This window comes from Cuculus canorus, chromosome 5 (assembly GCF_017976375.1).
Source record: "Cuculus canorus isolate bCucCan1 chromosome 5, bCucCan1.pri, whole genome shotgun sequence".
Classification (NCBI taxonomy): Eukaryota; Metazoa; Chordata; class Aves; order Cuculiformes; family Cuculidae; genus Cuculus; species Cuculus canorus.
In genome coordinates this window covers 57,556,037-57,583,178 of record NC_071405.1, presented here as the reverse complement: position 1 = coordinate 57,583,178, position 27,142 = coordinate 57,556,037, and the positions used below count along the sequence as shown (strand labels likewise).

Genomic DNA, 27,142 nt, shown 5'->3' with positions numbered 1-27,142 from the left:
GGTGGGCGCTTGGCCCGCGCGCACGCCCGGCGGGGCGGGGACCAAGATGGCGGCGGCAGTGGTGGCAGCGGCGACGCGGGGTGGTGCTGCTGGGGCGGCCGCGTAGAGCCCGGCTCCGCCGCCAGGTACCGCGGGCCGGGGGCAGGAGGCCGAGGCGAGAGCGGGGCGGGGGCGGCGGAGGAGGGGCAGAATCTCGCCCGGCTCCTCACGGCTTTCGCCCTCCGTGCCTCCCGCCCAGGTCGCCCGGCGGTCCCGGGAAGATGCACGCGTTCGGGAGCGAAGAAGCGGCCTCGCTGGAGCGGCTGCTGGGTTTCTTCTGCGAGTGCGTGCGGCACGGGGACTGGGAGCTGGCGCAGGCCTGCGTGCCCCGTCTGGGCCAGGGCCGCGGCCGCGACACGGTGGAAGCCGTTCTACAGGCGCTGGTGGCTTGTCCCGCCGCCGCCAGGTGAGCGCGGCCCCTGCGGGTCCCGCCGGCTCCGGTGGGGAACGGGGAGGGGCTGCTGGAACAGCGCCTGGCTCGGTGCTGAGGCGATTTTAATGTGTCTAGACGTGGTGATGGATACAAGCGTACTGCTGTCTACAAGTATCTGAAGGGGCTACGGGAAACCTGGGGAGGGACTGTTTACAAGAGCATGTAATGATAGGATGAGGGGGAGTGGCTATAAATTGGAAGGGGGAAGATTGAGGTTAGTTGTTAGGAAGAAATTTTTCCCAGTGAGGGTGGTGAGGCACTGGCACAGGTTGTCCAGGGGAGCTGTGGATGCCCCATCCCTGGAGGTGTTCAAGACCAGGTGGGATAAGGCTTTGAGCAGCATGATCTGGTGGGAAGTGTCCCTGCCCATGGCAGGGGGTTGGAACTGGATGATCTCTTTAGGTCCCTTCCAACCCAAACCATCCTGTGGTTCTGTGATATACTCACATGGAGAGGCATGCACTGCTTCTATATGTGCATAACCCTATGCGTATGTCTCTATAGATACAGGCCTATATAGGGATATATATTCTGTATGTATTTATCACTTTGAGAGAGGACAAAATCAAAATAAATAAATGACGTTGTTTATGTGTATTACAGATACAAAGAACAATATGCTGTGCATACCAGCACGGAATTTTAAATGCTCCTATACATATGTGTTTGTTAGATTTTACTGAAGAAGAATGAACATCTGAAATTACTTTCCTTTGCTGAACTTCAGTTAATTTAGAAGTACCAAGATCAGCACTGTAGTTAATCTTGTTTCCAGCTCTTGAAAGAGAGCTTCCAATTTCTAAAAGGTTAAACTGTATAAAAGTTTAAATTGTGCTATTGATTTCTTATTTCTCTCCCACTGGATTTTAAAATACCATTGGTTTTAGTCAATCCTAGTTATTTTTGATCTCTGCTTTTTGAGTCACTGTATATGAAGAGTGAATTTTGAGCACTTCAAGGAACATTGCTATTCTTCCTCTCCAAGCAAATGATCATACTTATTCACCGTAAAATTTGTGTAACATTTTGGTAAGGGTACTTACTAACTGACAGCAGTTAAAGGAGATGTGTACGTGCTTAGATAGATATTACTAATGGCCATGTGAGACATAAGCATTTTTGTACTTTTTATAGTTGGGTTATTGCATCTAAAGGCTTTAGTTAGCAGTGCTGAGATTTTTAAAGGCTGATAAACTATCTTGTGTGTTTTCTTTTTCCTAGTCTGTTTGACAGTACTGAATATGTTCCTGAACTGTGTAGGGTTTGAATGCGTGTGTAAGTACTGGAGCAGGTGAATAGCTGAGGACAGTTAGAAGTATTCTTTGTTTAGTTACTCTGTTACTTCACTTTTAGTTTGGATGTAGAGCTGCACTGGTGCTGCTGTGACCTAAACCTTAACCTTAGTTTCTTTTTTTTTTCATAGAACTAGACAGAACAGGAAGTAGCACTGTTTGGCAAGCGGTCAGATTTTAAAGAAATCTGCTGAAGTGCTCAAATAGGGTTATACAGACTGAACTTTAGACCAGAAAGAATTTTTTTTTTGCTTTGAAGCAAAGAACTATGGCAGTAGTGTTGGTATTTGGCAAATGCAAAAGCAGTCATTTTCACAGTAGAAATCATTGACTTAATGTGTAAGTAGTACCAATATTCTGGTTTCTCTGCATTCTTTTCCTGTCTGACTAGTCTTTAGCTCTTAGTGTAAGATAAAAACAAAGATGACTAAAGATCTATAAAAATCAAAATTACCTCTGATGCTGTTTTACAGGATCCTGGAGATGGGAACGACCTTGTATAATGCAGTGTATGTGCTTATTGCTTTTGTAGATGTGGACAGAATTCTAGCCCGTGGAGAACTGCATGGCTTTGGCTTCTTGTGCTGGAAAAATGGCTTACCAGAAATCAGGTACAGAAACATCTAGCTGACTTCCAGGTGCCCCTTTTAGCACTGACTTCTAGCTGACTTCCAAGTGCAAAATGTCTGCCTAGTTTCTTGTTTAGATTTCCCACGTTTCATGGAATTAAGTTCTCAAGGTAGCTGGAAAGGTGCATTGCTTTTAACAGACTTGTCAGGAAACAACTGTTAATGTTCTGGGATTTATTTTTTTATGTTGTTTATGTGGTAGGAGTTAGCTTTATAGCATTGAGCTTTTCTGTCAATGGAAAGCAAACATATCAACTTCTGCATTTGTGTAGCACCTTTCTTACTTTAAAGATGAAATAGCTCGGGCACCAGACAATTCTTTAGTTTTAGGGTTTTCTCAAATTGGTACACTGGAATGTGTGATTATACTAATCTTTAAAAAATTAATTTGTCCTTATCACTACTTAGGGTTAAGGTTTTTTTTTCTTCAGCTTCTGAGGAAAGATGTCTCTAATCAATGGCATTGTAATTACTGATGAAGTGACACTTGTTTCTGTTTTCAAATGTTCAGATAAATGGAATCCACGGTGCAAGAGCAGAACCTAATTGTGGAATAATCTTTGATTGAGAATTGGGTATCTTCAGAGAGTTATTTCAGTCTGCCTCAAAATGTTAATAGCTAAGATGAGGTTTACATGATAGTGTGACTAGATAACAGTTTTATTGTCTAACGTATTTCTCATTTTCTTGCATTCTTTAAGAAAACTCTTCCAGTTGCTCTTCAGAAAGAAACTGAGTTTTTACTGTTCCTGGAAGAACTACAGAAAGATGTCTCTGAGGAAGTCCTAAAGGTGAGTTACTTAGTATGCCTTACGTAGTCTTATTAGTTATGCAAGATGTCCAGCTTTATCAGATTTTGGTACTGAAGTTAATGCTTTCTGCTAACTTGACTGCCTGAGATACTAATGTGTTATTAATCTTATAGGCCACTGAAAGAGACTGTAATTCAGATCTCCTTCTGAAGTTAATTCATTGTGCCTGAAAGCGATTTCTCTGGCTAGAGAGGAGGCTGTGGGCAGGCAAGGAACAAGCTATTCCACGTGGTCTTTCTAACACAATTCAGTCCTAACTGCAGGTTCTTGCCACAGTCTTATATCTATGGACAGCTGTAGCTGTCTGTATCTTAAAGCTGAAACCCACTGTGTGACAAAATAAACCATAGTCAGCAAGCACATTTAAAAAAATCTGTCTTACTTTCTTTTTCTTCTTCTTAAGATCTTGACTTTCATCTTCTCCTTACCCTTTTATCCCTTTCCTGGAAGTTTCTGTGTGCTCTACTGTTATTATTGGCATTATTTGGTAATTTATATGATGTGTGCTCTGGGGTCTAGGACTCTTTTCCATTATTAATTGTTACGTACAGACTGATTAATTTGAGAAATAGAGGGAAATGCGCAAAGAGGGATTAATATCAAAAGCATGTATAGGGCAGAAAATCAGGAGAGTTACTAACTGTAGAACTGTCGTAGTTTGATGTTGTTTACAATAGAATTGGACCTGACATGAAGTGTGGAATGTCCTCAGATGTTGCAACACCTTAGGTTCCAACTCTTAGAAGTAATTTTATTTCATTTGCCTTTTTTTGAGAGAAGTGAAAACTTGTTATATTCAGAGGCTGTCTGCAGCTTTTAAACACAAATAAGGAAAACTTATTCAATATTTCCATAAGGATACAGCATTAGGAATTATGGGATGAAAGCAAGCAAGTTAAACTTGACTGTTGATTAAAATAAATCTGCTTGAAGTCAATTAATGACTAATGTAGCCTGTGTACGTTATCACCTACCCTCCAAGGTCATGAAAGATTCCATTATTTGCAGTGCTGCATGGAAATAGGAGATTCAGCAACTTCATATCTTTCTCAGTTACTGCTAGAGGCATGTTAGTAGGCAGTTATGTTTGGATCCAGCAAATAAGGAAAAGGATGCTGTGGACTCTACTTTTTACGCTAATATTCTTATTTTTGCACACATCAACCATCTCCTCTCCATATTCCCTAAGTTGCCTCTTCCAGCTAAGGACAGCACATGCGTAGTTCCAGAAGTGCCGCATGTGCTGCGTAATTGGTATTCAACCAGGTTGTCCTTCGCTTTCAAGTCCTTTTTGCTTTCAAGCTTATCCTATATTATTAATTTATTTCATATTTTTAATGGACTCTGAAAGGCATACTCCTCTATTTTCCCACCAGGAGCTCTTTGAAGCATTTGAGTCCACACAGAAGAAGCACGTTGCAGATGGGAAAAGAGATGGCTGTTCTCACAGATTCAGTTTGGATGTTGTTTCAGCTCTCCGGAAGCTCTTGCTGCGGGCTCCTGAGAGGGCAAAAGCCCTGCTGGAATTCTTCCAGGCAGACCAAGGCACACACAGCTCCTTGCTCCAGCAATATTGTTCTCTACAAAACGTATTTGTTGAATTTCTTCATGACTCCTTGCAATCTCTGCAACAGCTTCTGTGTAGTCCTGAGATTTCAGCAGAACTAGATCAAAAAGAACTAGTAGATATGATTTATGCTGCTCTTAGTGTAGTGACCTTTGAGATGGAGCACCAGGCAGATGAAATACGGCAACTATTCAGGGAGCTTTTGGATGTATGCTGGGCTGAGGGAAGCCCACTGAGGGAGGAGAAGCTACTAAGCTATATGCTGAGGAAACAGAATCACAGCCTATTAAGACTTTATAGCAGTGTTCTTGTGGAAAAAACAAGAGAAAAGTTTCTGATGTCAAAATCGATACGAAAAGGTTTGTTTCACTTTTTGCTGTTTTTTTCATACCCTGTTTAACAAAGCCATTGAGGCGCCATACAGACACTGTGTAACTGGAGAAAGTGTAGTGTGACCTAATGCCAATGATCTGTGTACTGAGCAGGCTCTTGCTGTGTTAACAACTGTCTAAGGCAGTTCTGTGGTTTCCTATGGGACCTGTTTTATTTTCTATCAAATTTCTCTGTTTGACTTTCTTGATACCCAGTAACAATATCCAAGAGCCTTAACTGTTAACATGTAACAGCGGGATAGTATTTGAAGATATGTTGAGTCTCAATCCTCAGTCTGAATTAACAGAAAACATGCTTCTTTCAGAAGTATGCCTTTGTACTGGAAGTTAATATTGTCGTGTTTTTTAGGTTCATCTGAGCAGCTGGATGCAGAGCGAACTATGATGAGTTTGTTCTCAGATCCCAAAGAGGCTGCTTCCTGGAAGACAGCCTGTTTCTATTGCTTGAGCAACAGCAAGCACTTTCTGGAACAGATTCTGGTATGGCCATAATATCATTGGGAGAAGTACAAATGGTGGCTCTAGTCCTTCTGTCAAGCATATCTTGGTGGTGCACAGAAGCATTTTGTATTCAAATCATGCTTACTAGGGGCTGTGATTTACAGGAATGAGGAGGTAGCTGATAGCGCCACTACTTTCAGCTGTGCGATGAGCTCAAAACATTCTGTGAGACTTTTAAAAAAACTCCTCAGCATGCAGACTGAAGATTAGAGCTTCAGGATTTGAGGAGTCTTGTGTTCAACTTGTAATTTTCTTGGATACACCACTTGATTTACCCCATGACCTTCAACTTATTGCTTTACTTTTCTGATGCTTATAGGCTTGGGGCAGTGAGTAGTTTGCACGGTAGAGTTTATATTTTAAAGATCTCGAAGACCTGGTGAAAAATGATACAAATTAAATTATTTGAACAGAACATAGGCAGTTAGTCACTCTTGAGGTATGAATTTTAAAGGTTGAACATATTTCCGTTTCTAGAGAATGTGCTAATTCAAATTTCTTACATAATGTGCTTGACAGATATAATCAATTGAAAGAATGTAAAGATAAGGTAGTGAGGGAGTTGGCTATCTAGTAAACATTTGAAATTGTTTTTTCCTCATGACAGTGTTACTGAAGAGTAACCCGCTGGCTTGGAAAATATAAGTTTAGGAAAGTTCCAGTTGCAGAACTTTGTTACTTTAGTGAAGTGAATATTGAGATGGCTGCTTACTTGCTTACATAACCTGCCAGGCATTATGGGTCTCTGCATTTCAGAAAGAAATACTTCATCTTGTTTTCTAGGTGGCTGCATTAACTTTACTGAAACGAGAAGACTACTCAGGCCTGAACAGCTTACTGAGGAGAGAATTCAGACCCCTTAGCCGCCTCTTGGTATTGCTAGGATGGACTCATTGTCAAAGCTTGGAATCGGCAAAAGCATTGCTATGGACTCTTCACAAAACTCAGGTAAATTAGCAGAATGCAAGTGGTAGTATCCTAATCTTGAGTCCAGATAATGCAGTTTGTTAATTTGTGGATTGGGTTTCTGGTTGGATTTTTTCCTGGCTTGCAAAAAAAGATTTTGAGAAAACCCAAACAACTTAAAACATCAAATGGTGATAATCTGTGAACTTTCTTCCAATAAAGAAATAAAACGAGAAGTTCCCAGTCAGAATATTAATCTTTCTCAAAATGAAATTAGGAAAGCTAAGATGTTATGTTTGTATGTAGGAGCATTATTGGACAGTTGCTGTTCTTCTACTCCTTGGCTGTGAAGGGAGTATGGTTGCTTGGGAGATTCTGAAAGTGTCTTCCATGAGCTCTTCAGCCTTTGCTATTATTTGTAAGTGAGATACTGTAAGGGTTGTTGACTCGTTTTCAAAAAGGCTGAAGAATGTTTGATCCATGTCATTTTGTCGAGTGCATCATCCCTGGATAGTGACTAATTCTGGTCAAGACTAACCTGAGTTCAGCAACAGGGTAGTGTGGAAATATCCTGTAGTGATTCTCAAAATGAAATTATAAATGACAAGCTGTGACTGAAAGATCCACCTTGTTTGGGGGAGTCTTTATCTTTGAAAGAGAGAGAAGGGTTCTAACTCAGGGAGGTGTAGCTGCAGTTCTCATGATGTCTGCTTGCAGGTGCATGGCTTGGATGGCTGAGGTGGGAAGACAGGGAGCCTTGCACTGCTGGATCATCAGGATAGATCGAGGCTGGTGCTGCCTTAAGGGAATTATTATCTACTGGTAACAGACTGAAGGTCTGTTTAGTAACCTCTGTGAATTGGAAGTCTTAAATCAGATTTTAACAGGCAGGCATCTGTAGTAGAAGAACACATGGAAAAGGAGAATAACTGTCTGCTACCCAGTTCATCATATGTTGTGGTCCATGATTAGTTCTAGAGGTTAGTGTCTTGAAATGTTGTTAGGAAGCATTAATTTGCATTTTGAAAGCAGACCTTGAAGAGAGATGTAGCTGTCTTTCCATGTTCTGTAGGTGCATCAAGTGGAGGTTGTCTGATTTTGATGCTCCTTCATAATAGCCTGTCCTTGCTGGCTTTACAGTAAAACTGGCAATTTTCTGTACTTGAAAGTCGCCATCTGGGTAAAGAAGTCTTATGAACACCCTGTATGTGACATTGGCTTGCTTTGCTGCCTAACCTAGGGGGTTTGTTGTAAAGGGCTTCTTCTGTCTTTTCATTTAGGATCTGTGCAATGATTCAGTACTGAAAGATTTCTGTGATGGGCTGTGGGCTCAGGTGGAAGTTCTTGAATGGTGCATACAGCAAAACAGGTAAAATGGTCAGAAGGACTTTTTCCAAACTGTCTTGCCAAATCTACCTATTAGTCAATTTATGTGAATGTTGGCTAATCATCTCCTAGTGGCTGTATATCACAAGCTCTTGAAATTGCTTTGTGGGCATTAGTTACACTACTTGTTTTTCTTTTTAACTGCAGTAGTTTGGTTGAATTGGAGTGGGAGGTGCGTCTTTAAATGTGGCTGAGATTAAAATCCATATGTGCCACCTGTTTATTCTCTCTTGCAGTGTGACTATCCCAAGGAAGGTTCTTTTGCAACACTTGCACAGTCTGGATTGCCACACTGCAGTGTACTCTCTTCATCATCTCACTAATCTTTTGGCTCTGAATGAAGACGATGTTATTGAACTTCTTCAGAAAGTTCCTGCTAGAGACCAACAGATGCAGGGTAAATGTACAGGGTCATGAGAACAGGAAAAAAAAAAAAAGAGCTCCATCAAGTATGTGCTGCTCAGTATTTCTGCCAGGAAGAATCTATTCTTTTGACCTAAGCAGTATCTTCCTTGTTTACAGAATTATCAGGTGTTTTGTGGAAGTTAGCTAGAGAACATGTGGAAATGATTTTTAGAATCCTTTTGGGGAGTAAACTGTCTTCCAAGAAGGAGTTGAGATCCTTTTCACCTCAGAAGGACAGATCTCTGCAAGAGCTTTTTCTAAGTGGTAACAAGATTTTGCACGTGCTCATATGTGCTGCTTGCTGTAACTTAGATACTGTATGATACCTTTAGCTTGCAAAGTAAGCATATCTTTTTGATTTCAGGTATCTGTACACTTTAATTTAAAATCAAAGGACAAAGCCAGATGAAATTGACAGTATCTCATAGTATTACATCTTCATTTTTGAAAGATATAAAATGAGTTTTTTTTCCTTCTAATATTAAGTCTTACCCAAGCCACATTAATACTAAAATCAGTAAGTCTTACCTACAGGCTGTATTTACATCCCTCTTGCCTTGCTTCTCTGATCTTCCTGTCTTCCAGTTTGGTGCCTAAAATAGCTGAGACTACTCAACACATGAGTTCCCTTAGAAGTGACTATCTTTCTGCACTTTTTTGATTGCAGCCTGTATTCAGCTGCTGCTGTTTTCGTGCTGTTTTCCAATAAGGCCTCTTAATAATGCAGAAGCTCAGTCTTCCTCAGTGTACTAGAACCTAAGAAGCTGCAATTTTTTGTGCCTTGTTCCTTCTTTGGATGGGCATTTATATACGTGTAATTCCAACCTGAGTTATGTGGAGAGAGCTCAGTGATGGATCTTGCACAAACTTTCCGGATTGTATCATTTTAAGATATTGGTGTCCCATCCTATTTGTAGAAGTTTTGTTGTTAAAATTATTGTGACAGTTGTCTTGAATAGCCTTAAAGGACATAATAATTGACACTCTATATAGATCTCCAGTTTTGGTGTCCTGCTTTTTGAAATTGTTTTGTTGATTATGTTGTTTAATTGGTTCTTTCATTTTAATTCTTTTCTGCTTAAGTTTTGTCAAAACCTTTCAAAAACAGGAAGAGGCAGTCACATCATATCTTCTGAAAGCTGCATGACTGCAGCAGAAGAATTTTGGCTGTGGTTTCTGTTCTTCTTTTCAGATCACCTTAATTTATGGAAGGAGTTAATAGAAGACAAATCCACCAGCTTTTTTAGCCCAGTGTTTATTGTTAAATTCAATTAATGCTATAAACAGTTTAATAGAATCTCCTTTAAAATCTTTTATTTTGAAACTTAAAGGGAAGAGAGGAATTGTGGAGTTTTGATTTGTATGACTTAGCGCTAACAGGCAATTTTTTCTGTCCTCGCCCCAATACTTCCCCTTCTTCCCCTTCTGACACAGCTGTCAGCTGCAGTTGTGAAACTGAAATAATGGTACTGGTTGGCAGTTGTGTTCAGGCACCCTTCAAATGGGTGCGTAATGCTAGCTTAGATCGGTCACACCAACCAAAGAAATGATGGGCAGAAATTTCCTTATGAATTACAGAATTCAAGGATAAGGTGCTAGTATTTTTGACATGGGGAAAACCAAGGGCTTATAGTTAAAGGGCAGTTCTTCAGTATTGATACAAGGAAGAAGGTTGATTTAGGTGTGGATACTGACACAGACTTGCTACATCCAAGCCTCTGCGCATGGGAGGCAAAAGTATTTTAAACTTGCACTTGATTACCAGTGTGTATCTTGTAGTATCTCCAGCTAGCTATTTCTGTCTTAAAGAGGGACTATATTAATCAGATCTCTGGCTTCACCTGCCTGAAGTCCTGTTCAGGCAGTGGTATAGAGTATTCTTCAAATGATACGTATTAGTGTAGAGCTGGTGAATTATGACACTTTTATGGCCATGTTGGTTGTGCAAAGGATTCATACTTAGATGTTTCCTCAGTTGTCTGCTGTTGACATCAGTTTCCACCGTTGTTGATGTTTAGAATTACATTGATGGGGAGTGACTAGTTTCAAACTGTTTGTGCACTCAAGGCTTTTGTCTTGGCTGCTCTGTACTTTTCAGAAGAGTTCAGGCTCGTGCTTTTCTTTGAAATCACACTCAGGCCTTGTGGAGGACGGTGCTGAAACACTTTCTAGGTAATGCTATGCAGTCCCAGAGTTTGGATGGTGACTTTATCAGTACATCAAACTAGTGCTTTGTGTCAAAAAAAGCTTTGGTAGTGTTTCCTCTGTGTGAGAGCAGGCAGAGGGACAATCTGTGCCTTGTATAAGAATATAGGGTAGTGGATTCAAGCACTAGTTTACCACTGTCTGGGGGTTTGGGTTTTTTGTTGTTTTAACCTTTGTACTGTATTTGGATAATTCATCTAAATCCAGTATAACAGAATGTGACTCTATATTGTGTTCCTGGGTGAGGGGGATGAAGATGATGCAACTTCTACATAATTTGCAGCTCTGTTCTGTTGTACTAAGAAGGAATTATGTCTCTGGTGTGTGACACCTTCATTTCTCCAAAAAAAAAAAAAAAAGCAAAATGGGGAAGGGGTGGGTGTGATGCTTCTAAGTTGCCTTTGTCATAGATATGTGAAGGAAACTGGAAATCTACTGTAATAGGGTGCAAATTGTATATGATCTGTTTGGCCAGCCATTGTGGATAGAATCAACTGTGATATCTATTTATTAATACAAATCTCTAGAGGTAGGGGGTACTCTATTCTCACTATAGTCATAGCCAGTCTACGCTATCTCCATATTTACCTACTGTATGATAGAACACGAAATTCTAAGATGCTCGAACAAGATGGGATCTGTCCCTGTGTTGTAAATGCAGCGGTGTGTAGTTTAACCATGTACCCTTAATTAGACTTGTCATGAACAGATTTGACCATTCTGTGCTGTAGCCAGGTCTTGTAACAGAGATTCACAGAAAATTTCCTTTTCAAATTTGGTGAAGTAAGAGCAAAGCTGGGGTGGAGGTGACACTGGGGAAGAAAGGCTGCTGAAATACTGCTATGTGGGAGCTGCAGGAGAAAATGAACTTGTTTTCTGGTCTACCTCCTACCTTCCTCATCCCTGTTATTTCCCTCCACAGCAGCAATGCTCCCTAACACCCTGAGTCAGCAACGAAATCTGGCACTCTTTCGAGCATTTTGTGCCATGAAGTATGCTATCTATGCTCTCTGTGTGAATTCACATAAGTACTCTAAGTGCAAAGATTGTGCATGCAGCCTTCTTGATGATGTTCCTGAAGATGCAACTTTTGGAGAACCAACAGGTGATTGGCATCCTTTCTCAGGTTCAGGAACTTGTGCTTCTCCATTTGCTAGGCTCTGAATTATCACTTAGTATTGGGATAATGTTGCACCCTGTGTACGTAGGATGTTTTTATTCACTGGGCTATGAATGCTTTGCAAACAAGTATAATAGCTTATTTATGTATATTATTACTAAAGTTTACAACACCTCAAAGAAATGCCATCTGCCTTGTTCTAAAACATTTAAAGTAATTGTGTAAAAATACAGTGCAAAAAGAAGGTGATATTAGATATAGGATAGTAATGGCAGGGATGCTTTTGTAAGAGCTTGATTTCCCTGAGTTAAAACTTATTTAGTGGCTAAAATGGGTGTAATCTGAGTTTGCACATCATTGCACAAGGTGATCATTTGTATTACTGAGAGGGAGGAGGCACGCTACCTTTTTAAAATGTAAAATGTTGGATGTATATTTACTTGATTTGTGGAGGAATGATTTGCTCTGAGCACCTGGAGCAGTTGCCTCTTCTGGGATTTTCTTAAAGGGCAAACATTGGAGGAACTCACTACTGGACAATGTTGTAAATGTTCTTTATTCTTGTTTTTAATTATACAGATTACTCTTCAGTGTTTACTCAGTACCTTGTGAAGTGTGAGGAGTTCTTAAGAAGTCTTCCTGCTCCTCTGCACCTGGAAGTTTTGGAGAACATCTTCTCCTTGTTCTTTGTTTCCTACAGTGACCTCCATACTAAGATTTTTCTGCCTGAGGACTATGCAGAGGATGATGATCTGGACAAGAAGAGTACTACTGTGAATGTAGAAGGCAGTGCCAGTTGGCAGTCTTCTACCTCGGAAAGTCCACAGCATCTAATAGATGCTGAAAAGAAATTAGAGAGACATCTGCTGACTGCTCAGACAGTTCGCACAAATACCCAGGATCTTCATGACTCAATGTCAGGTTGCAAAAGCTGTGGAACTTCTAAGCTGAGCTACCTGGATCTGAAACACTTCACCAGTGGAGTTACTGGGTTTTTAGTGGATGATGTGGCCATGGATGCCTTCCTCACATTGCTTCTCAACCATCTGGAAGAAATTCAGAGTTCTATCCCGTGGGACTTGAATAATGTGCCTCGTGAAGAGCTGGACCTTGTTGAGTGCTTGAATCTTTCCACAAGCGGAGATGCGTTTGGAAGTAGAGTGTTACAGTTTTCCAAATATCTCTCTGAAGCTCACTGGCGTTACAAGGTGGTGATGAGTAACAGAAATGCAGGTAGACTTTGTGTTTGGCACTTCCTGGTACATCAACATTGCTCTGTTACAGCTGTCCAGGCTGTAACAGAGTGGTCTCAAGATTAAATTCCCTAAGCGTCTTACTGAGGGAGCACATTTTGGCAGATATTAGGAGAGTGGCCTACTTGGAGATCACGTGGTTCTTGCACTATTCTCCAATAGGAGTGATTTCTATTCTAATCAGAAAGTCAAGGTTTTCTCTTTTTTTCCTCCCTCCCCTTTTTAGAAACAGTGCTTCAGTTCACCTGTCTTTCTCCTGCCCCTTCATCACAAGTTAAGTTGAAAGTGCAGTGATATGAAGGGGCACAGTGGTGTGCGATCCAGTGTAAGCCAGACAGACTCATCTTACTTGTGGACAGAGCACTGATTTAGCCTAACCTGGAAACATGTTAGGAACATGTAACAGAGGAATTTGGATTATACTAGGATGCAAAATACTGCTGCTCAGGAGTAGCTAGAACACCACACCTGGAACCTATTTCCCACCCTTCGCCATATCCTGTAACTTGTTAACCTTGCTACTGTCATACTGTGGTTTATTGTGTATCTTGGTCCATGCAAAGTCCGTATCCTGAAAGAGACTGGGAGTAAGAACCTTAAATGTTCCAAGTTTCCAGACCTGTGTTCAGCTATTTCTCAGGTCTGCCCCATCAAAGAGGGGATGTGAAGGCAGCCCTCTGTTTCTTTAGGACAGGAAGCAACTTACTGTGTGATTCTGTACTTCTGAGTCCTGACAAATTATGGCAACTGTTTGGGGAACATCTTTCAGGGAAAGGCTTTTCTTGACACTGCATGTCTCTTAGATTTTTATATTTTTTTTGTCTTGGGCTGGAACCCCCATTACTTGCTCAAGTCCAGAATTGTTGACTGAGTCAAGGTTTGTATGACCCTGTGTTACTAAAGAATCCAATTGTTTCAGCAAAACCATAATAACTATTAAATCCAACTCTCTTACTATTTTGATTCTTTTTCTTTTTGCCTCATCTCTAGCTGCTTATGCACTTGAAGTATGTCTATTCTTCTGCAAAGATATAATTATAGAATCATTTAGATTGGAGAGGGCTCTTAGTTCTTAATCAGGGGTGCATACAAGGTATAGTACATTCCAGCCAGCATCGGATGTGGGTCTGAAAAACAATGTATTAGTTGAATTGCATCAAAATTACTTCAAAGTGCTGGTTTAAACTTTATTGCAGAAAGGCTCTTAGCTAACATCCACTGTGTTTCCTTTGGAGATTTGCCATCATAGCTCTGCTTATGCAGATGTATTGATAGATTCTTTTAAGGTAGACAAATAACTGTTTATGGCCTGTCCAGATATTTGGTAACGTTTTCACTTAAACGTTTCACAGAACATCGGCTTGCACCTTCCAGGAGATACTGCTCTTTAATCAGGAGCTCCAGCTTTAAGAAACGAAGTAGATCTCAGAGGTACAGGACAGGTGGGTTGAAAAAGTGACTTGGAGGAGACATATCTGAAATGTGCATATATTTGCTGAGCTCAAAGCTGAATGCAGTTAGATTTAATGGTTTAGGATTAGAGAACTAGTTTTATTCGTTTTTAGTTTTCTAGTTGAAATGTCTTAGTCCAGTTCCACTCGATTGAGGTTATTTTCCAAAAGTTCACCTGCACAACTAGACAACAGTTAATTTTAAATTTGGGTAAGAAGACTTCTTTCATCTGTTGTCTGATTTGGGGCAGGAGAGAACTTTGCAACTACAGTACCAATTCTTTCCTTTCTCCACTCTATCCAGTGACTGTTTGATATATTTTCATTCCTATCACAATAGTGTCTAGGATGTGCGTTTACAGGAATTTGTGGCTTATATTGACAGCCTTAGGAGAAGGTTGGGTTCCTAATCTTTTTTCAATTTAGCCTCTAAAAGGTACATTTGGTTTTTGGAAAGGGGTGTTCCAAAATTAGAGGCTTGAAATTATCTGACATGAGTCACTGATGGGCCTTCCCAGCATAGTCTCTTGCCTAGCTTTTTCTCCAAATCAGCAGATTTTGCATTTATTATAGACATCTGTGATGGCTCATTTGTGAGATACTCTTGAAGATCTCTTGTGATTGCCTGGTCTGTTATTTGCAGTAAGTTTTAATTGCCTTGTCTAGAAAAAGTGCATTTAATGTGCTGGGTTTGATTTCTTTCCATTTTAGATGGGAAAGAGGGAGCTTCCAGTCCATCATTAGAAAGTACAAGTAGCGAGCTAAGCACCAGTACCTCAGGTATTAAGCCGCAAAAGTAATATGTCTCTGTCTTCTTAATGTGCATGATGAAGTATTTATTTGACTAGTTAAAGTGAATTACTGCTCTGTGCAGGATAGGATTAGAACTTTTCAGTTCTTGGAGCTCCCTTTTTTGGCTGACTTTTTTTCTAGTTAGAATAGTATGCCTTCTGGAATAAGAAAATAATATTTATTTTTGACTTGCAGGAAACGGTATGAAATGTAGCAATGTGCAAACCATCAAAAAAATTAATAGACTGGTAGTCATGTAACCTAAAACGTGCTTAAGGATGCTAAATTGTTTTACTAGGCCCTAGCATTATGTCCACGTTATGTAGCCACTAAACAGTGTTCTATTTGGATGAGATTCGAACTGAAATTTCTGATCAAATATTGCAATGTTATGAGAATTTTTAGCCAGATGTTTGTGTTGACCTCTTTATCCTAAAACTTCCTTGCAACTATGCTCCTATCTTTTTGTGTTAAACATATGGAGTACTATTATCTTATAATTGGCTGTTGTCTGGTGAAATGTTTTTCCATAATGGTATACTGATGGATTCTGTTGTCTTGCAGAGGGAAGTACCAGTAATGTATCTGTCTCCAGTGCTTTGGAAAGCAGTGTCAGACCACATCAGCAAAACACCCTCATTCCTATGATGCTTTCCCCACCAGAATCGCTTTTAGTTTCTTGTGTTTTGAGAGGAAACTTCTTAGAAGCCCATCAGGTAAACGAGTTGCATGTATTTCGTGCAATTGAAAATGTGATTTGGTATTGACATTTGGTTGTGATAGCTGAGGAAATTCCTGCTTCTGTTCCACTAGCAAGCACAGGGCTTGAAGCATCTGCATTCCAAGTGAAAGGGTCAGTTCATAAGTAGAAGCAAGTGAAAGGAAAAAAGATTCCAAACCAACCCCCCAGGGCTGCTGTTTTTTTTTTTTTCCCCCGTGTTATCTAAAAAATGCTTTCTCTAAACCTGGGTTCTCAAAGCATGAAAACATTTAATGAGAGCTGGCCCAGCTTAGTGTTTTAGCTTAATGAAGAACACAAAGCTCATGTGAAGCCTCGTGAGGAAGCAGCATCTGAAGTACTATACTCAGTGAGGCAGAACCATGACACTCTGCCACTTGTTAGCTCTGCAAGAACACATAAATATGCTTCTTAGCCAAAACAGAGACAAAGTGGTGATTACACTTGTTTGAGGGAGGTATTTTTTTGAGGCTAAATTTGCATACTGAAAACAGGCAGAAAGACAGAATTGACAGTCTAAACACTTGTAGTTCTTTGCTCCCTGACAGTTGTGCATGTGTTTCTCTATGGCTTTTGGGCTGACGCTCTGAAAAAAGACCTTGAGGTCCATCAGTGATTGGATGCTCTGCAGAAAGCCATGACTTGTCTGAGTTTCAGATAGTGATATTGGAGTAGTTAATGTCATACAAGTGTTGCATTAGCAGCAGGTTACTGCTCAACTCCTTAGTTCTGTTTGACACAAAGCATGCTGCTTCATCTTTTCCTTACTTACAGGAGCAAAAGAAGCATTTTGGTTTTGCTTTGTTACTTGGAATTTCAGTATTGCTGATGATAAAGAATTCAAGCTTGGTTTGTGTTCTGTTGTTGGTTTGATAATGGGGACTTGCACAGCTCTGCTTATCTACTGTGTTTAAATTTCCGGAAGTTATTCCTTGCTGAATAAGAAGTTGTTTAAAATAGTTTACTTTCGAGGCCCAGCTTGATAGATTTCTCTCGTAAGTCTATTAGCAGGAAGGGTCATTGTGAAAGGTATGTGTTACAAAAATTAATTCAACTCTAGCTTTGCAGCAAATAATATCTAAGCTTTATTAAAAAAAAAAGTTGAAAAATGTATCTGGGGTCCTAGTTTTGAAGCACTTAAAATGCTCTAGAAAAAAACCACACCATTTCAGCCTGCTGTGTCTGTGGGCATGTTTTTCAGTTAAACTGTTCTGGCTTATTCCCTCATCTCCTCTGAAAACCCCCAAAGCTCTTTGACCTTTCAAAACTTCTTTCAATATGCTCTGTAATTGTATCTGTTATTTTTGAAAGGTGGCTTTGATGTTTAATCTGGATACTTCACCTTGCTATGGTGAATTGGTTTTCATGGAGCGCTATCAAGAGGCAGTACAAGAAATGGCAAGAGTAGAACACAATATTGAGAATCAAGCATCGGATGGCACAGGAGGCATCAGGAGATCTGGCAGTGGTCGTTCAACACTGCAAGCTATTGGGAATGCAGCAGCAGCTGGTAAGGACTGAGTTGGTTGAGTTCTTCTCAAAGGTGAGGGAGAAGTGGAAAACAGGAGGAAGCGATTTGAATACTGTCACAATGAGTGCAGCAATTGCTCAGAAGAGTAAGTGTTAGGAGTTTTTGACTTAAAAGGAGACTAAGAATGCTGAAACTTGCTGTTGATACCCAGTTGGGCTTATCTGTTCTGCAGTAATTATTGGTCCATGAAGCAGGCCACCTATTGAATTATTTTCCTAAAGGATTAGAAAAATTACGCATGACAGGATCTGAGATAAATATGCTGTTTAATTGGTGACTGTGTGTTTTGCTGGTGCATGTAGGTATGGTATTTTATTCCATCTCGGATGTTACTGATAAATTGCTTGCGACATCTGGAAATCTTCCCCCAACTCTCCATGAAAACTTCTGGATCGACAACATCCAGCTAGAGCACACTGATCCTCTGTGGGAAGTCCTTGAGGACCTCAGTCCCTCAGCAATGGCGGCATTTGACCTGGCTTGTACTCAGTGCCGTCTTTGGAAGACATGCAAACAACTTTTGGAAACAGCAGAAAGACGACTGTACAGCAGCCTTGAAACTCGGGGTAGGCTCTTGATTTTTGTTTATCAATGTAAGCCTGGGAGCAGAAAATACCTCTCTGATGTATTGTTTGTAACATTTGAGTGTAAATTACATCTCATTTTGTACCTTCATGTTAGCTTCTCCTTTTTCCACTCCTAACTTTTATTTTGTCTCCCTTTGCACAATGACTTTTCCAGGCCACCGATCTGAATTTGTTTTTCTGCACTCTGAAGGTATAAAGGGTTTTCCAGCAGTTATCCAGCAAATAAGTAAAATTCTCAGCTATACCTGCACACCACAAGGGCAGTCCAAGCCAGGTAGTATGCTTTGATAAGATTTTTCTGTTGAAATATGTTTCTCATATTGCCTTCTTGTTGCAGTGGAAACCATTTTTTAGCTTAGTATTTGAAACAGAAAAAAAAAGTATAGGGGGACCCAAGCTCGGTTCTGAATAAACTAAAACACTGGACTCTCAAGGGCAAGTAGTTTTTTTTTCCATAAGTCCTCCTGGTCAAAGGGAAAGAGTTTGAAGTAGAGTCTGGCAAATGAACAAATGGCTACAGAACTTGTGCCACAGCCAGCGGTTTGGCTACTTAGAAAAATCTGTTTTGCTTTGAGAAACCTGTTCTGGTAGGGGCTGATGGGTCCTATCTGTCAGAGAAGGGGAAGAGCATCTTCCATTCATAGGCTTGCCAAGCTGGTGAAGAGGGCTTTGAACTAAAGTTGCCAGGGGAGGAGAACCTCAATCCATCCCACTACTACTGGTTTGATTCCAGTCCTAGCAATAGGTGTCCAGAGTCTGTAGAAGGATCACAGGTCAGCAGGAGAGCGCCTGAAGAGCTGACAAAGGAATTCCAGTCAGCAAGTTGGCTTCATTGAGGGCCCAATGTAAATGCCTCTAGGGAAATGCACGTAGCAATGGGGAATAAACAAGAGGAGTTAGACACATGCCCATTTCTGCAAGGCTGGGATCTCTTTGGCATCACAGAGAAGTGGTGGGGTAGCTTCTATGCCTGTAGTGTTGGAATGGAAGGATACAGGCTCTTTAAGGAGGACAGGAAGGGGAGATGAGGATGGGGTGTTTGCCCTCGATGTCAATGACCATCGACGGAGAGCGTGGAGCTCCATCTAGGGAAGGATGAACTAGCTGAGAGCTTATGGGTCAGGATTAAAGAGAGGACAGGGACAGATGGTGTCATAGTGGGGATCTGCTACAGGTCACCTGCCTGGATTCTTCATAAACAGCTAGGAGCAGCCTTGCATTCACAAAGCCCTTGCCCTCATGGGGAACTTCACATACTCTGATTGTTGGAGGGACAACACAGCAGGGCGTAAGCAATGTAGGAGGTTACTGGAGTGCATTGATGATAACTTCCTTCTCTGTGTGACAGAGGAGCCAACAATAAGTATTATGCTGCACCTTGTTCTCACCAATGAGTTGACTGCTTGGTGGGTTGAGGTACTGGCTGGGTGGTTGCACTCAGACAGTTTCAGTCAATGGTTTGATATCCAAGCAGAGACCAGTGATAAGTTCATCAGGGGCTGGTATTGGGACTGGTGCTGTTCAACATCTTCATGCATAGTGGGATTGAGTGCACCCTTGGCAAGTTTGCCAGTCACACCAAGCTGTGTGATGCAGTTGACCCACTGGAGAGCAGGAATGCCACCCAAAGGGACCTGGAGGGGTGCGCCTGTGCAAACCTCATGAAGTTCAACAAGGCCTGGGTTGGGGCAGTCTGAAGCACAAACACAGGTAGGGCAGAGAATGGATTGGAAACAGCCCAGAGGAGAATAACTTGGGGGTGTTGGCTGATGAGAAGCTCAATGTGACCTGGCAATAAGGGCTTGCAACCCAGAAAGCCAGATGTATCCTGAGCTGGGTCAAAGAAGTGTGACCCACGAGGCAGGGGAGGTGATTCACCCCTTCTCTTCCACTCTCATGAGACTCAACCTGCAGTATTGCATCCAGCTTTGGAGCCCCTAACATGAGAAGTTTGTGGACCTGTTGGAGTGAGTCCAGAGGAGGGCCGTGAAGACTATCAGAGGCCTGGAGAAGAGCAACATCCAAGGAGATCTTATAGCAGCTTTTCAGTACTTAAAGGGGGCTATGGAAAAGTTGGGGAGGATTTTTTACAAGGGCATATAGTGATAGGATGATGGGTTTAAGCTGAAAAAGGAGATTTAGACTAGATAGTAGGAAGACATTTTTTACTGTGAGTGGTTAGATACTGGTTCAGGTTACTCAGAAAAGTCATGGATACCCCGTTCCTGGAGGTGCTCGAGACCAGGTTGGATGGTGCTTTGAGCAACTTCATCCAGTGGGAGGCATCCCTGCCCTTGGCAGGGGAGTTGGAATTGAATGATCTCTAAGGTCCCTTCCAACCCAAACAATTCAATGATTCTATGAATTGGGCTGACTAGTTGTATTATAAAACAATTCAGGGTCTGTTTCCGTGTAAAAATATTCCGGTCTTTGTTATAGTTGCTGTTTTTTCCTCCCTCTTTTTAGAGGTCTCAGATGAGAAAATAGGGAGTCATTTTCGATGTAGTATTATAGACCTTCTGCAAACTTGCCACCCTGCCTTGACTGAAGAGAGTATTGCTAATGAAATTGTTTTATCACAAAATCTGGATGAAATCCTAAAATCATTGACATGCATAGAACGTTCTGTGGGTGAGTTATTTGTGATTGCGTTATTTTTGTGATTGCGATACTGACAGATTGATCTAAATGTTTGTTTTGGCCTGTCCAGACAACTCTAAATCTCTTAATAATGTTCTTTGCATATGTAAATAGGTATTTTTAAATCGTAAATGCAAAGTGAAAAATTTATCTGTAATTCTTACATTGAGAGTGTTTATTTTCTGAGCTGAAATTGTGCACTTGCTAGAGAAGGGAGAATATCAATGAGTACTATTGAGGTTCTTTGTCCTGTTTTGTTTCAGTCCTAATAAGGAATTCTTTAAGTGTGTTTTAACCTGACAGCTTATAGATCCTTAGATGTATCTTTTTTGTTGCTTTTTTTTTTTAACAAAAGAGGATAAACTTATGTTGCAATAGTCCTATAATACTTTCCAATTTTCATAGGGCTATCATAAAATGTCTCTTCCTTTTCTGAAGTCTTCCATGGTTGTCTTTTCTCAAAGCTCTCTTCACTATATAGCACTGGGGTAGTGTCTTATGTTTTTTTTTCCTCCATCCACCAAATTTCTAAATGGCATGTAGATGTTTGTAAAATATTTCAAGGTATTTATATGTTTAATGAGAAAAAAATTGAGTTAGCTCTAAAGTCTAGATGTTATTGAGGACAAGGACTGGTCAATGCCTCTGTTTTAGAATAAGTTTGTGTTAATGACATACCAATAGGTATATTTCAAGCCTGCCTTAATATATTTTTAACTTGGCGGAGACATGGTTACAGTTTAGGTAAACCATTTGTTTATTCTGCTGTGAAAACCTTTGTGGCACTTAAGTCTTACTTGAATCTTGGATGTATGTCTGTTCTCTTAAACCAGAGTCTAAAGGGAGCCTGCTTGGCACCTTGGTGGAGCAGGCCTCTCTCAAACCAGCAGAGCTGGAGAAGCACCTAGTTTGGAATCAAACACAGCTTCTACTCAGAACTCTTGATCGACATATCCAAACCATGCCAGAGAGCAACACACAGACAAACTTTGTGAAGGCCTTCTTTGACTACATCACTACATTGGCTGCTGTTGTGTTACGAAGCCTGAATGCAGAGCTAGGTAAGGGGGTTCTGCTGAAAAGTCAGCATAGGTGAATACACTCAGACTGTGTAATCTGCCTTAATTTTAGAAAGTAAACATGCAAAGTAGCTCCTTGCCCAACGTGCTTATTATCTGTGTGTAGTCAATTGTTTCATTTCAGCCAATTATTGCCCTGCTTTTTTAATTTTACTTCTTAACACCTGGGCCACTCACAGCTAAGAAAAATAGCTGATGGCAGTGGGAAAATGAGAACAGAAATGTTAACTACTGACCCAGATTCTGCTTTGCTTAGACGAAGCAAACAACTCTGACCTCCAAAAATTCTAATCACTAGCCTTTATGTCCAGATTGATTTTATTTCTTTTTTCCATCTAGTGGATCGATCAGCATGCTATGTGCTTTTCAGCTTCTGTAGAGGCAACTAGTGGCTTGCTGCTCCACAGGGATAAGGGGAAAGTGTGTAGAAGGCTCTGTGGAGGTAACCAGGCAGAATTTTTTCATAGAATCAGCAGATGGTGGTCTGTGATGAGAAATGCACCATCAGCACATAAAGCTGTCAGAACAGAACATTTACTGTGCTGGAAGAAAAAAACTTGTCTGTTTTTTAAAGTTGACACTAATTTTGTTGTGCTAATGTAAAATACCATAGTACTGATTTCAGATAATACCTTCCCAAGAGGATAGGAGAAAAGGGCAACAATCTGTTTTCAGACATGCTGGTTCAGCTCGGGTCACTGTGATGGCAACTAACTTCTGAATGGATGTAGTTCGGTCCTCATTGACTAACTGCCAAAGGGAAAAAAAAAAATAAATGCACAGTATTTAAAGTCTGAGTGAGTTTGGGGGGAAATTTTCTTATATTGGAAGATAAAAGGAAAAGGTAAACTTATGAGAACCTTATTTGACCTAACTCAGTAGTGGATACAAATTGCTTTTCAGCAATACTGGACAGGGTCTCACTCTGTTTATAAAATAAGGTGTACATCTGTGAATTCTTTCTGCATTTGCCTACATTGAGTAGAGCATGGGCTCACTAATCTATGTCCAGAAACTCTTCAGAAACCTATAGTACACATTTTGTCTCTCACCAGAAATACATGTTTTGGTGCAAGTTTAAAGTAGAGTTCCTAAGCTGTTTGAACCTAGATCTCAAAGGCCAACGACTCTCTGCTCTACCTCTTTTGGTAATAGGTTCACTAAAATGTGAGCCACTGGTGCTCTGTTCCAGAGGTGTAGCATTATTCCAAATGCCTTGCAATTTGCTCTGGATTTTACTACACTAATGTGAAAGTAAAATACCTCTTTGAATTTAGTTAGAGGTTTCAGACCTAGACTCTTAAAGTTTGCGTTCCTAAAATAAGACCTGATTGATGTATTCAGCTAATGTTTTTACTTTAATAAATGTTCTGTTTTTTTTCTTTTAAGATATGTCTGCAGAAGTGAAAGTGGGAAACCCTTTCGTACTGTTGCAGCAGAGTCCATCTCAGCTGCTCTCCCAGCTTGTGTTTGAGAGACAGGTTCATCCTGACAGGTTGGTGTTTTTCAGCTTATACTGCTCTAGATTATTGTGTTAGTGACTTTGGGCCTTGGACAAGATTAAATTCTCCTCTGGCTGCTTAGCGCAGCTAGTAAGTGGAGCCTGCTGTGTTTCTCCAGCCAGTCGCTTAATGCTGCAAGAATTGTTGTGCAGGGAAGAGCTTAGTCAGTGGCTTCTCTACCGACCTAAAGATTTTTTGGAAAGGGAAAACTGTGGCTCCAAATTCTTAACAATTGCTATCTGTTGGGAAGAGTGTATATTTATGGAGTTCTTTTAAATGAATGTGTGATGGTTCACAGCAGCGGACTCGCAGCTTAGGGATGTAATAAGATAGACTAGTAGGGCTCCTTAAGAATACAAGTAGGCATGGCTCTTGCCCTGCTCAATACGTAGACTGAGTAAGGTAAGGTCTTTCCATAGCAGATAGCTAAATTAGGCTGGCATGGAAAGTGTCTGATTTGACAAAGTAGCTCTTAAAAAGATGAGAACTAATAGTGAACCATTTTAGTGTGTTGCAGTGAGGTAAAAGTCAGTGTTTGAGGAGTAAGTTCTTTTCTTTAAAGGAATGGCAGCGTAAGCTCTTGAGTTGCCAATGTTGTGCTGTATACATTTTTTTCATACTGAGTAAACATAGGATAAGTACTCTTCTGCTCTGTGCTCCTTGGAAGAATTTAAGGAGCTTGTGTTCACAAAACATTTAGAATATTCATTCAAATACATAGCTGTAAGGAACGTTTAATATATGCTGGGTAAGCTGATTCTGTTTTCAATCTTGCAGGCTTTCTTCTCTTCTGGCTAAAGAAGAGCTTAACTTGAATGTGCAAGAAGTTATTGTCAGCTGTTGCTGTGAACCATTGTCATTGTGCAGTGCAAAGCAGAACAGCCAGGCAAAGTCTTTTCTGATGAACATCAGCAGCTTAACACACCAGTGTGCCTCCCGCTGCCTGCCAGATGTTGAAGTACATATTCACAACTCTGCAGCAACCTCTGAGGATATCTCTCCTCAGGCCTCACCCTCTGGGAATAACTTGAGGCAGCACACACTCACTGCCTCCTCCCTGGACTTCCTCAAGTCCCAGTCAAAGCTAATGGCCACAGTGGCGTGTCTAAGTGCATCTAATATACAGAAAATTTCCAAATCGAGTTTATCTTGGATGGAATTTCGGGGCAAACGGGAGGTGCCCTTAGGTTTGGAACAGATTTCCAGGGAATGCGAGGCATTGTTGAAGGATTTCCCAATATTGGAACGGTTTCTTCTTGCTATGTTTGAGCCACTTCAGAATCAGCAAGAGGAAGGTAGTAGTTTGGCTGCTGTCTTCTCTGGCAAGACATACATACCTCTGGCTCTCTTGAGGCTGCATTCCACCACAGCTGTTAAGGTATTAATGGGAGTCTTTGAACAAGCACTTGCTGCAAAGGATTGGGACAGAGCTCTGAAAATCTTGGATCTCTACAGTCAGGATGTGGAGGACCTTGTTAGTGTGAAGGATGCTGTGCTGAGCTGTGCAGCTGCTGAAGGTAAGAAGGATTAACTCAGGCTTTTCTCTATTCATATTTTATTTCTTTCTGTTAATGAAGTATACAACCTGGATCAGGAGGTGGAAACTAAAGTAGCAGTCCTTGGGTGAACCCAATGATGTAAACGGATCCCCTCCCTTCCTTCATCTTAAATTTTCTTTCTCTGGTGGCGGTGTTTCTTTTTTGCAAAATGTGCAAATCCTGACCAACTTAGTACAAGAGAAGTGAAGTGCATCTGTGGTGTTACTTTTATGTGAAGAGCTGAATACATCAGGAGACATTAATCATAGTAGTTAATGACACATGTGTTACAGCAGTGTCATTGTCATACATTGACGATGTAACCTGTGAAAGGAGGTGCCGTTTGGAGTCTAAAGATGGTATGTATCCTATGCTTACTTTTGTTACTTCCTGAGAATCTGATGCTTGGGATGAGTCTTGCATAAATTTTTCAGCACTGTACTGTATCTTTTGGTGATGTGATCCAGTGAGGAGGAGGATTTTTTTTTAATTTTCCAGATCATCCAAACTTGAGTTTCAAAGTAGTGGTTTGTTTTCTCCACAGATAAGGATGGTTGGCAATACTTGTTCCCAGTAACAAATGCAACATTGAGAAGTAGGCTGGCTCTCCACTATCTGGACAAATGGCCCCTTGATGCCTCTTTGGAAATCCTAGCTTATTGCATTTCTGATTCGAGCATAACCGATGAACTAAAAGCCAGTCTACAGAGCAGGAAGAAAGAACTTCAGGTTTATCAAAAGGTACAAAGTCATTCTTCAAGAAACCTGTGACGTGAAATAGGCAGCAGAGAGCAAATGTGCTTGCCTCTAGAAAAAGTTTTAGCCTTTGGTTATTTTTTGATCGTGATAGCTTTTCAAGTCTTTAGTCCAAAACAGTTGATGTGTTTTCAGTGCTGTAGTATCCAGTTAACGCTCTGCTTCCATTCCCCATAATTTTCCCACTCTCCTATTCAGGTCTGTAAACGTGTTTAGACATAAATATTTATCTGAGACTGCTTTTTTTTTTTTCCCTGAGTATTTAGTTTTCTACTCTATAAAAATGCTTTTTTTTTTTTCCCTGAGTATTTAGTTTTCTACTCTATAAAAATGCTGGAGCCTCTGGGAGCTTTACCTGGCAGTTCCTCATTTTGTGAAGTTGGAAGGTGCAGCTGTATCTGGGCATGGTGCACAAGACCAGTGGTCCAATAAGCATGTTTGTGTTGCAGTCAGTTCTAACTGCAGGCTGATGCAGATACTCAAGTCAGGCTAGCTAGCCTGGAGTTCAGCACAGACTGAAAAGCCAAACAGAGCGAAAAAACGAGTCATAAATCGCTGCTGAGCTCTCTCTGGTAGTGATTCTTCTGACAGTTAGCTCAGTTGTCTTTCGTAGTGCCAGCAATGTCTGCAGTGTAGACATACTTTTGTGTCTATAATTATTGCCACCTGTTCTTTTAAAAACCTTCCTTTTATAAATGTGCTTTGTAGACTCACACCTCTGAGAAAATAGTGGTCTTTCTTTTTTTTGAGTGCAAATGCATTGCACCATCCCAGAAAAGGGGTAGGGATAAATGTGAGTCTCCTTGACTTTTTCTTTTGTACGAAGCAGCTCTTGATGTGATCAGCTCAGCTGTTTCTTAGATTTAATGATTGCTGCCAATAAAGCTTCTAAAATTTGTGCTACCCTAATATTAACTTTTTCAGATCTTAAATGTGCAAAATGAACCACTGTGGAATGACTGGCAGGATCTGAAAAAAGCATGCACTGATGACCCCCAGACCATCATGAATATTATTCTAAAAGCAAAGGTTAGATATCATCATGTGAATTTTGTTGAATTAGAATACATAAAACTTTGAATAGATTAATTTGTTGAAATAGCATCTTAAAACACCGTTCAGTGGAGATTACCTTGCGATGAAGGATTCATTTATTCATTTCTGTGCTATAGAAACAGATGTGTGTGTGAGTCAAGATATACGTGTAGTTAATAGGACTTAGATTTAAGTTATAATGCTAGCAGGTAGAACCTGTTCTTTTCTCTTAGGATTTTGAAGACTTGAATAGCATGGCTTTTGGCATAATACAGCCTTTATATGCAAGTTACTAATATTGTAGATCTGACTGGCTCTAAAAAGTCAACTTGCTTACTGTGAGATGAGAAGGTATTCTTAACACAGGCTGTGACTGTCAGAATCAGCTGTCTTCCCTGTGTCAATGTTATTTGCTATTTGCACGTGAGAGAGGAGTCTAAGCTACACAATTTCTTGGAGTTGATCAAAGCCTTGAACAAAGCAGCTGTATCAGAGGGTAGAGTTTGTCCTTCTAATTTTTACTTTTACTCTTTTTTTTTTAAAACACTTTAT

General features: G+C 40.6%; 1 protein-coding gene across 6 annotated transcripts in view; it reads left to right on the top strand.

Moving 5' to 3' along the window:
- ZFYVE26 (zinc finger FYVE-type containing 26) overlaps positions 1-27,142 on the top strand; it is a 50,433-nt gene continuing 23,291 nt past the window's right edge. For 2 of the 6 annotated variants that reach the window (XM_054068530.1, XM_054068527.1), the window contains exons 1-23: positions 1-125; positions 239-445; positions 2,297-2,375; positions 3,095-3,184; positions 4,582-5,131; positions 5,514-5,644; positions 6,449-6,613; positions 7,852-7,940; positions 8,194-8,354; positions 11,490-11,672; positions 12,267-12,920; positions 14,293-14,382; positions 15,103-15,171; positions 15,748-15,899; positions 17,234-17,432; positions 17,756-18,019; positions 18,195-18,314; positions 20,507-20,671; positions 21,514-21,741; positions 23,149-23,254; positions 24,039-24,778; positions 25,344-25,540; positions 26,480-26,584. In XM_054068530.1, coding sequence (XP_053924505.1) covers positions 261-445; positions 2,297-2,375; positions 3,095-3,184; positions 4,582-5,131; positions 5,514-5,644; positions 6,449-6,613; positions 7,852-7,940; positions 8,194-8,354; positions 11,490-11,672; positions 12,267-12,920; positions 14,293-14,382; positions 15,103-15,171; positions 15,748-15,899; positions 17,234-17,432; positions 17,756-18,019; positions 18,195-18,314; positions 20,507-20,671; positions 21,514-21,741; positions 23,149-23,254; positions 24,039-24,778; positions 25,344-25,540; positions 26,480-26,584 — 4,722 coding nt within the window. In that variant the 5' untranslated portion in view covers positions 1-125; positions 239-260. Of the gene's footprint in view, positions 126-238; positions 446-2,296; positions 2,376-3,094; positions 3,185-4,581; positions 5,132-5,513; positions 5,645-6,448; positions 6,614-7,851; positions 7,941-8,193; positions 8,355-11,489; positions 11,673-12,266; positions 12,921-14,292; positions 14,383-15,102; positions 15,172-15,747; positions 15,900-17,233; positions 17,433-17,755; positions 18,020-18,194; positions 18,315-20,506; positions 20,672-21,513; positions 21,742-23,148; positions 23,255-24,038; positions 24,779-25,343; positions 25,541-26,479; positions 26,585-27,142 lie in introns of those variants that run through there. The other 4 variants (XM_054068529.1, XM_054068532.1, XM_054068531.1 and 1 more) reach the window with 4 other exon arrangements.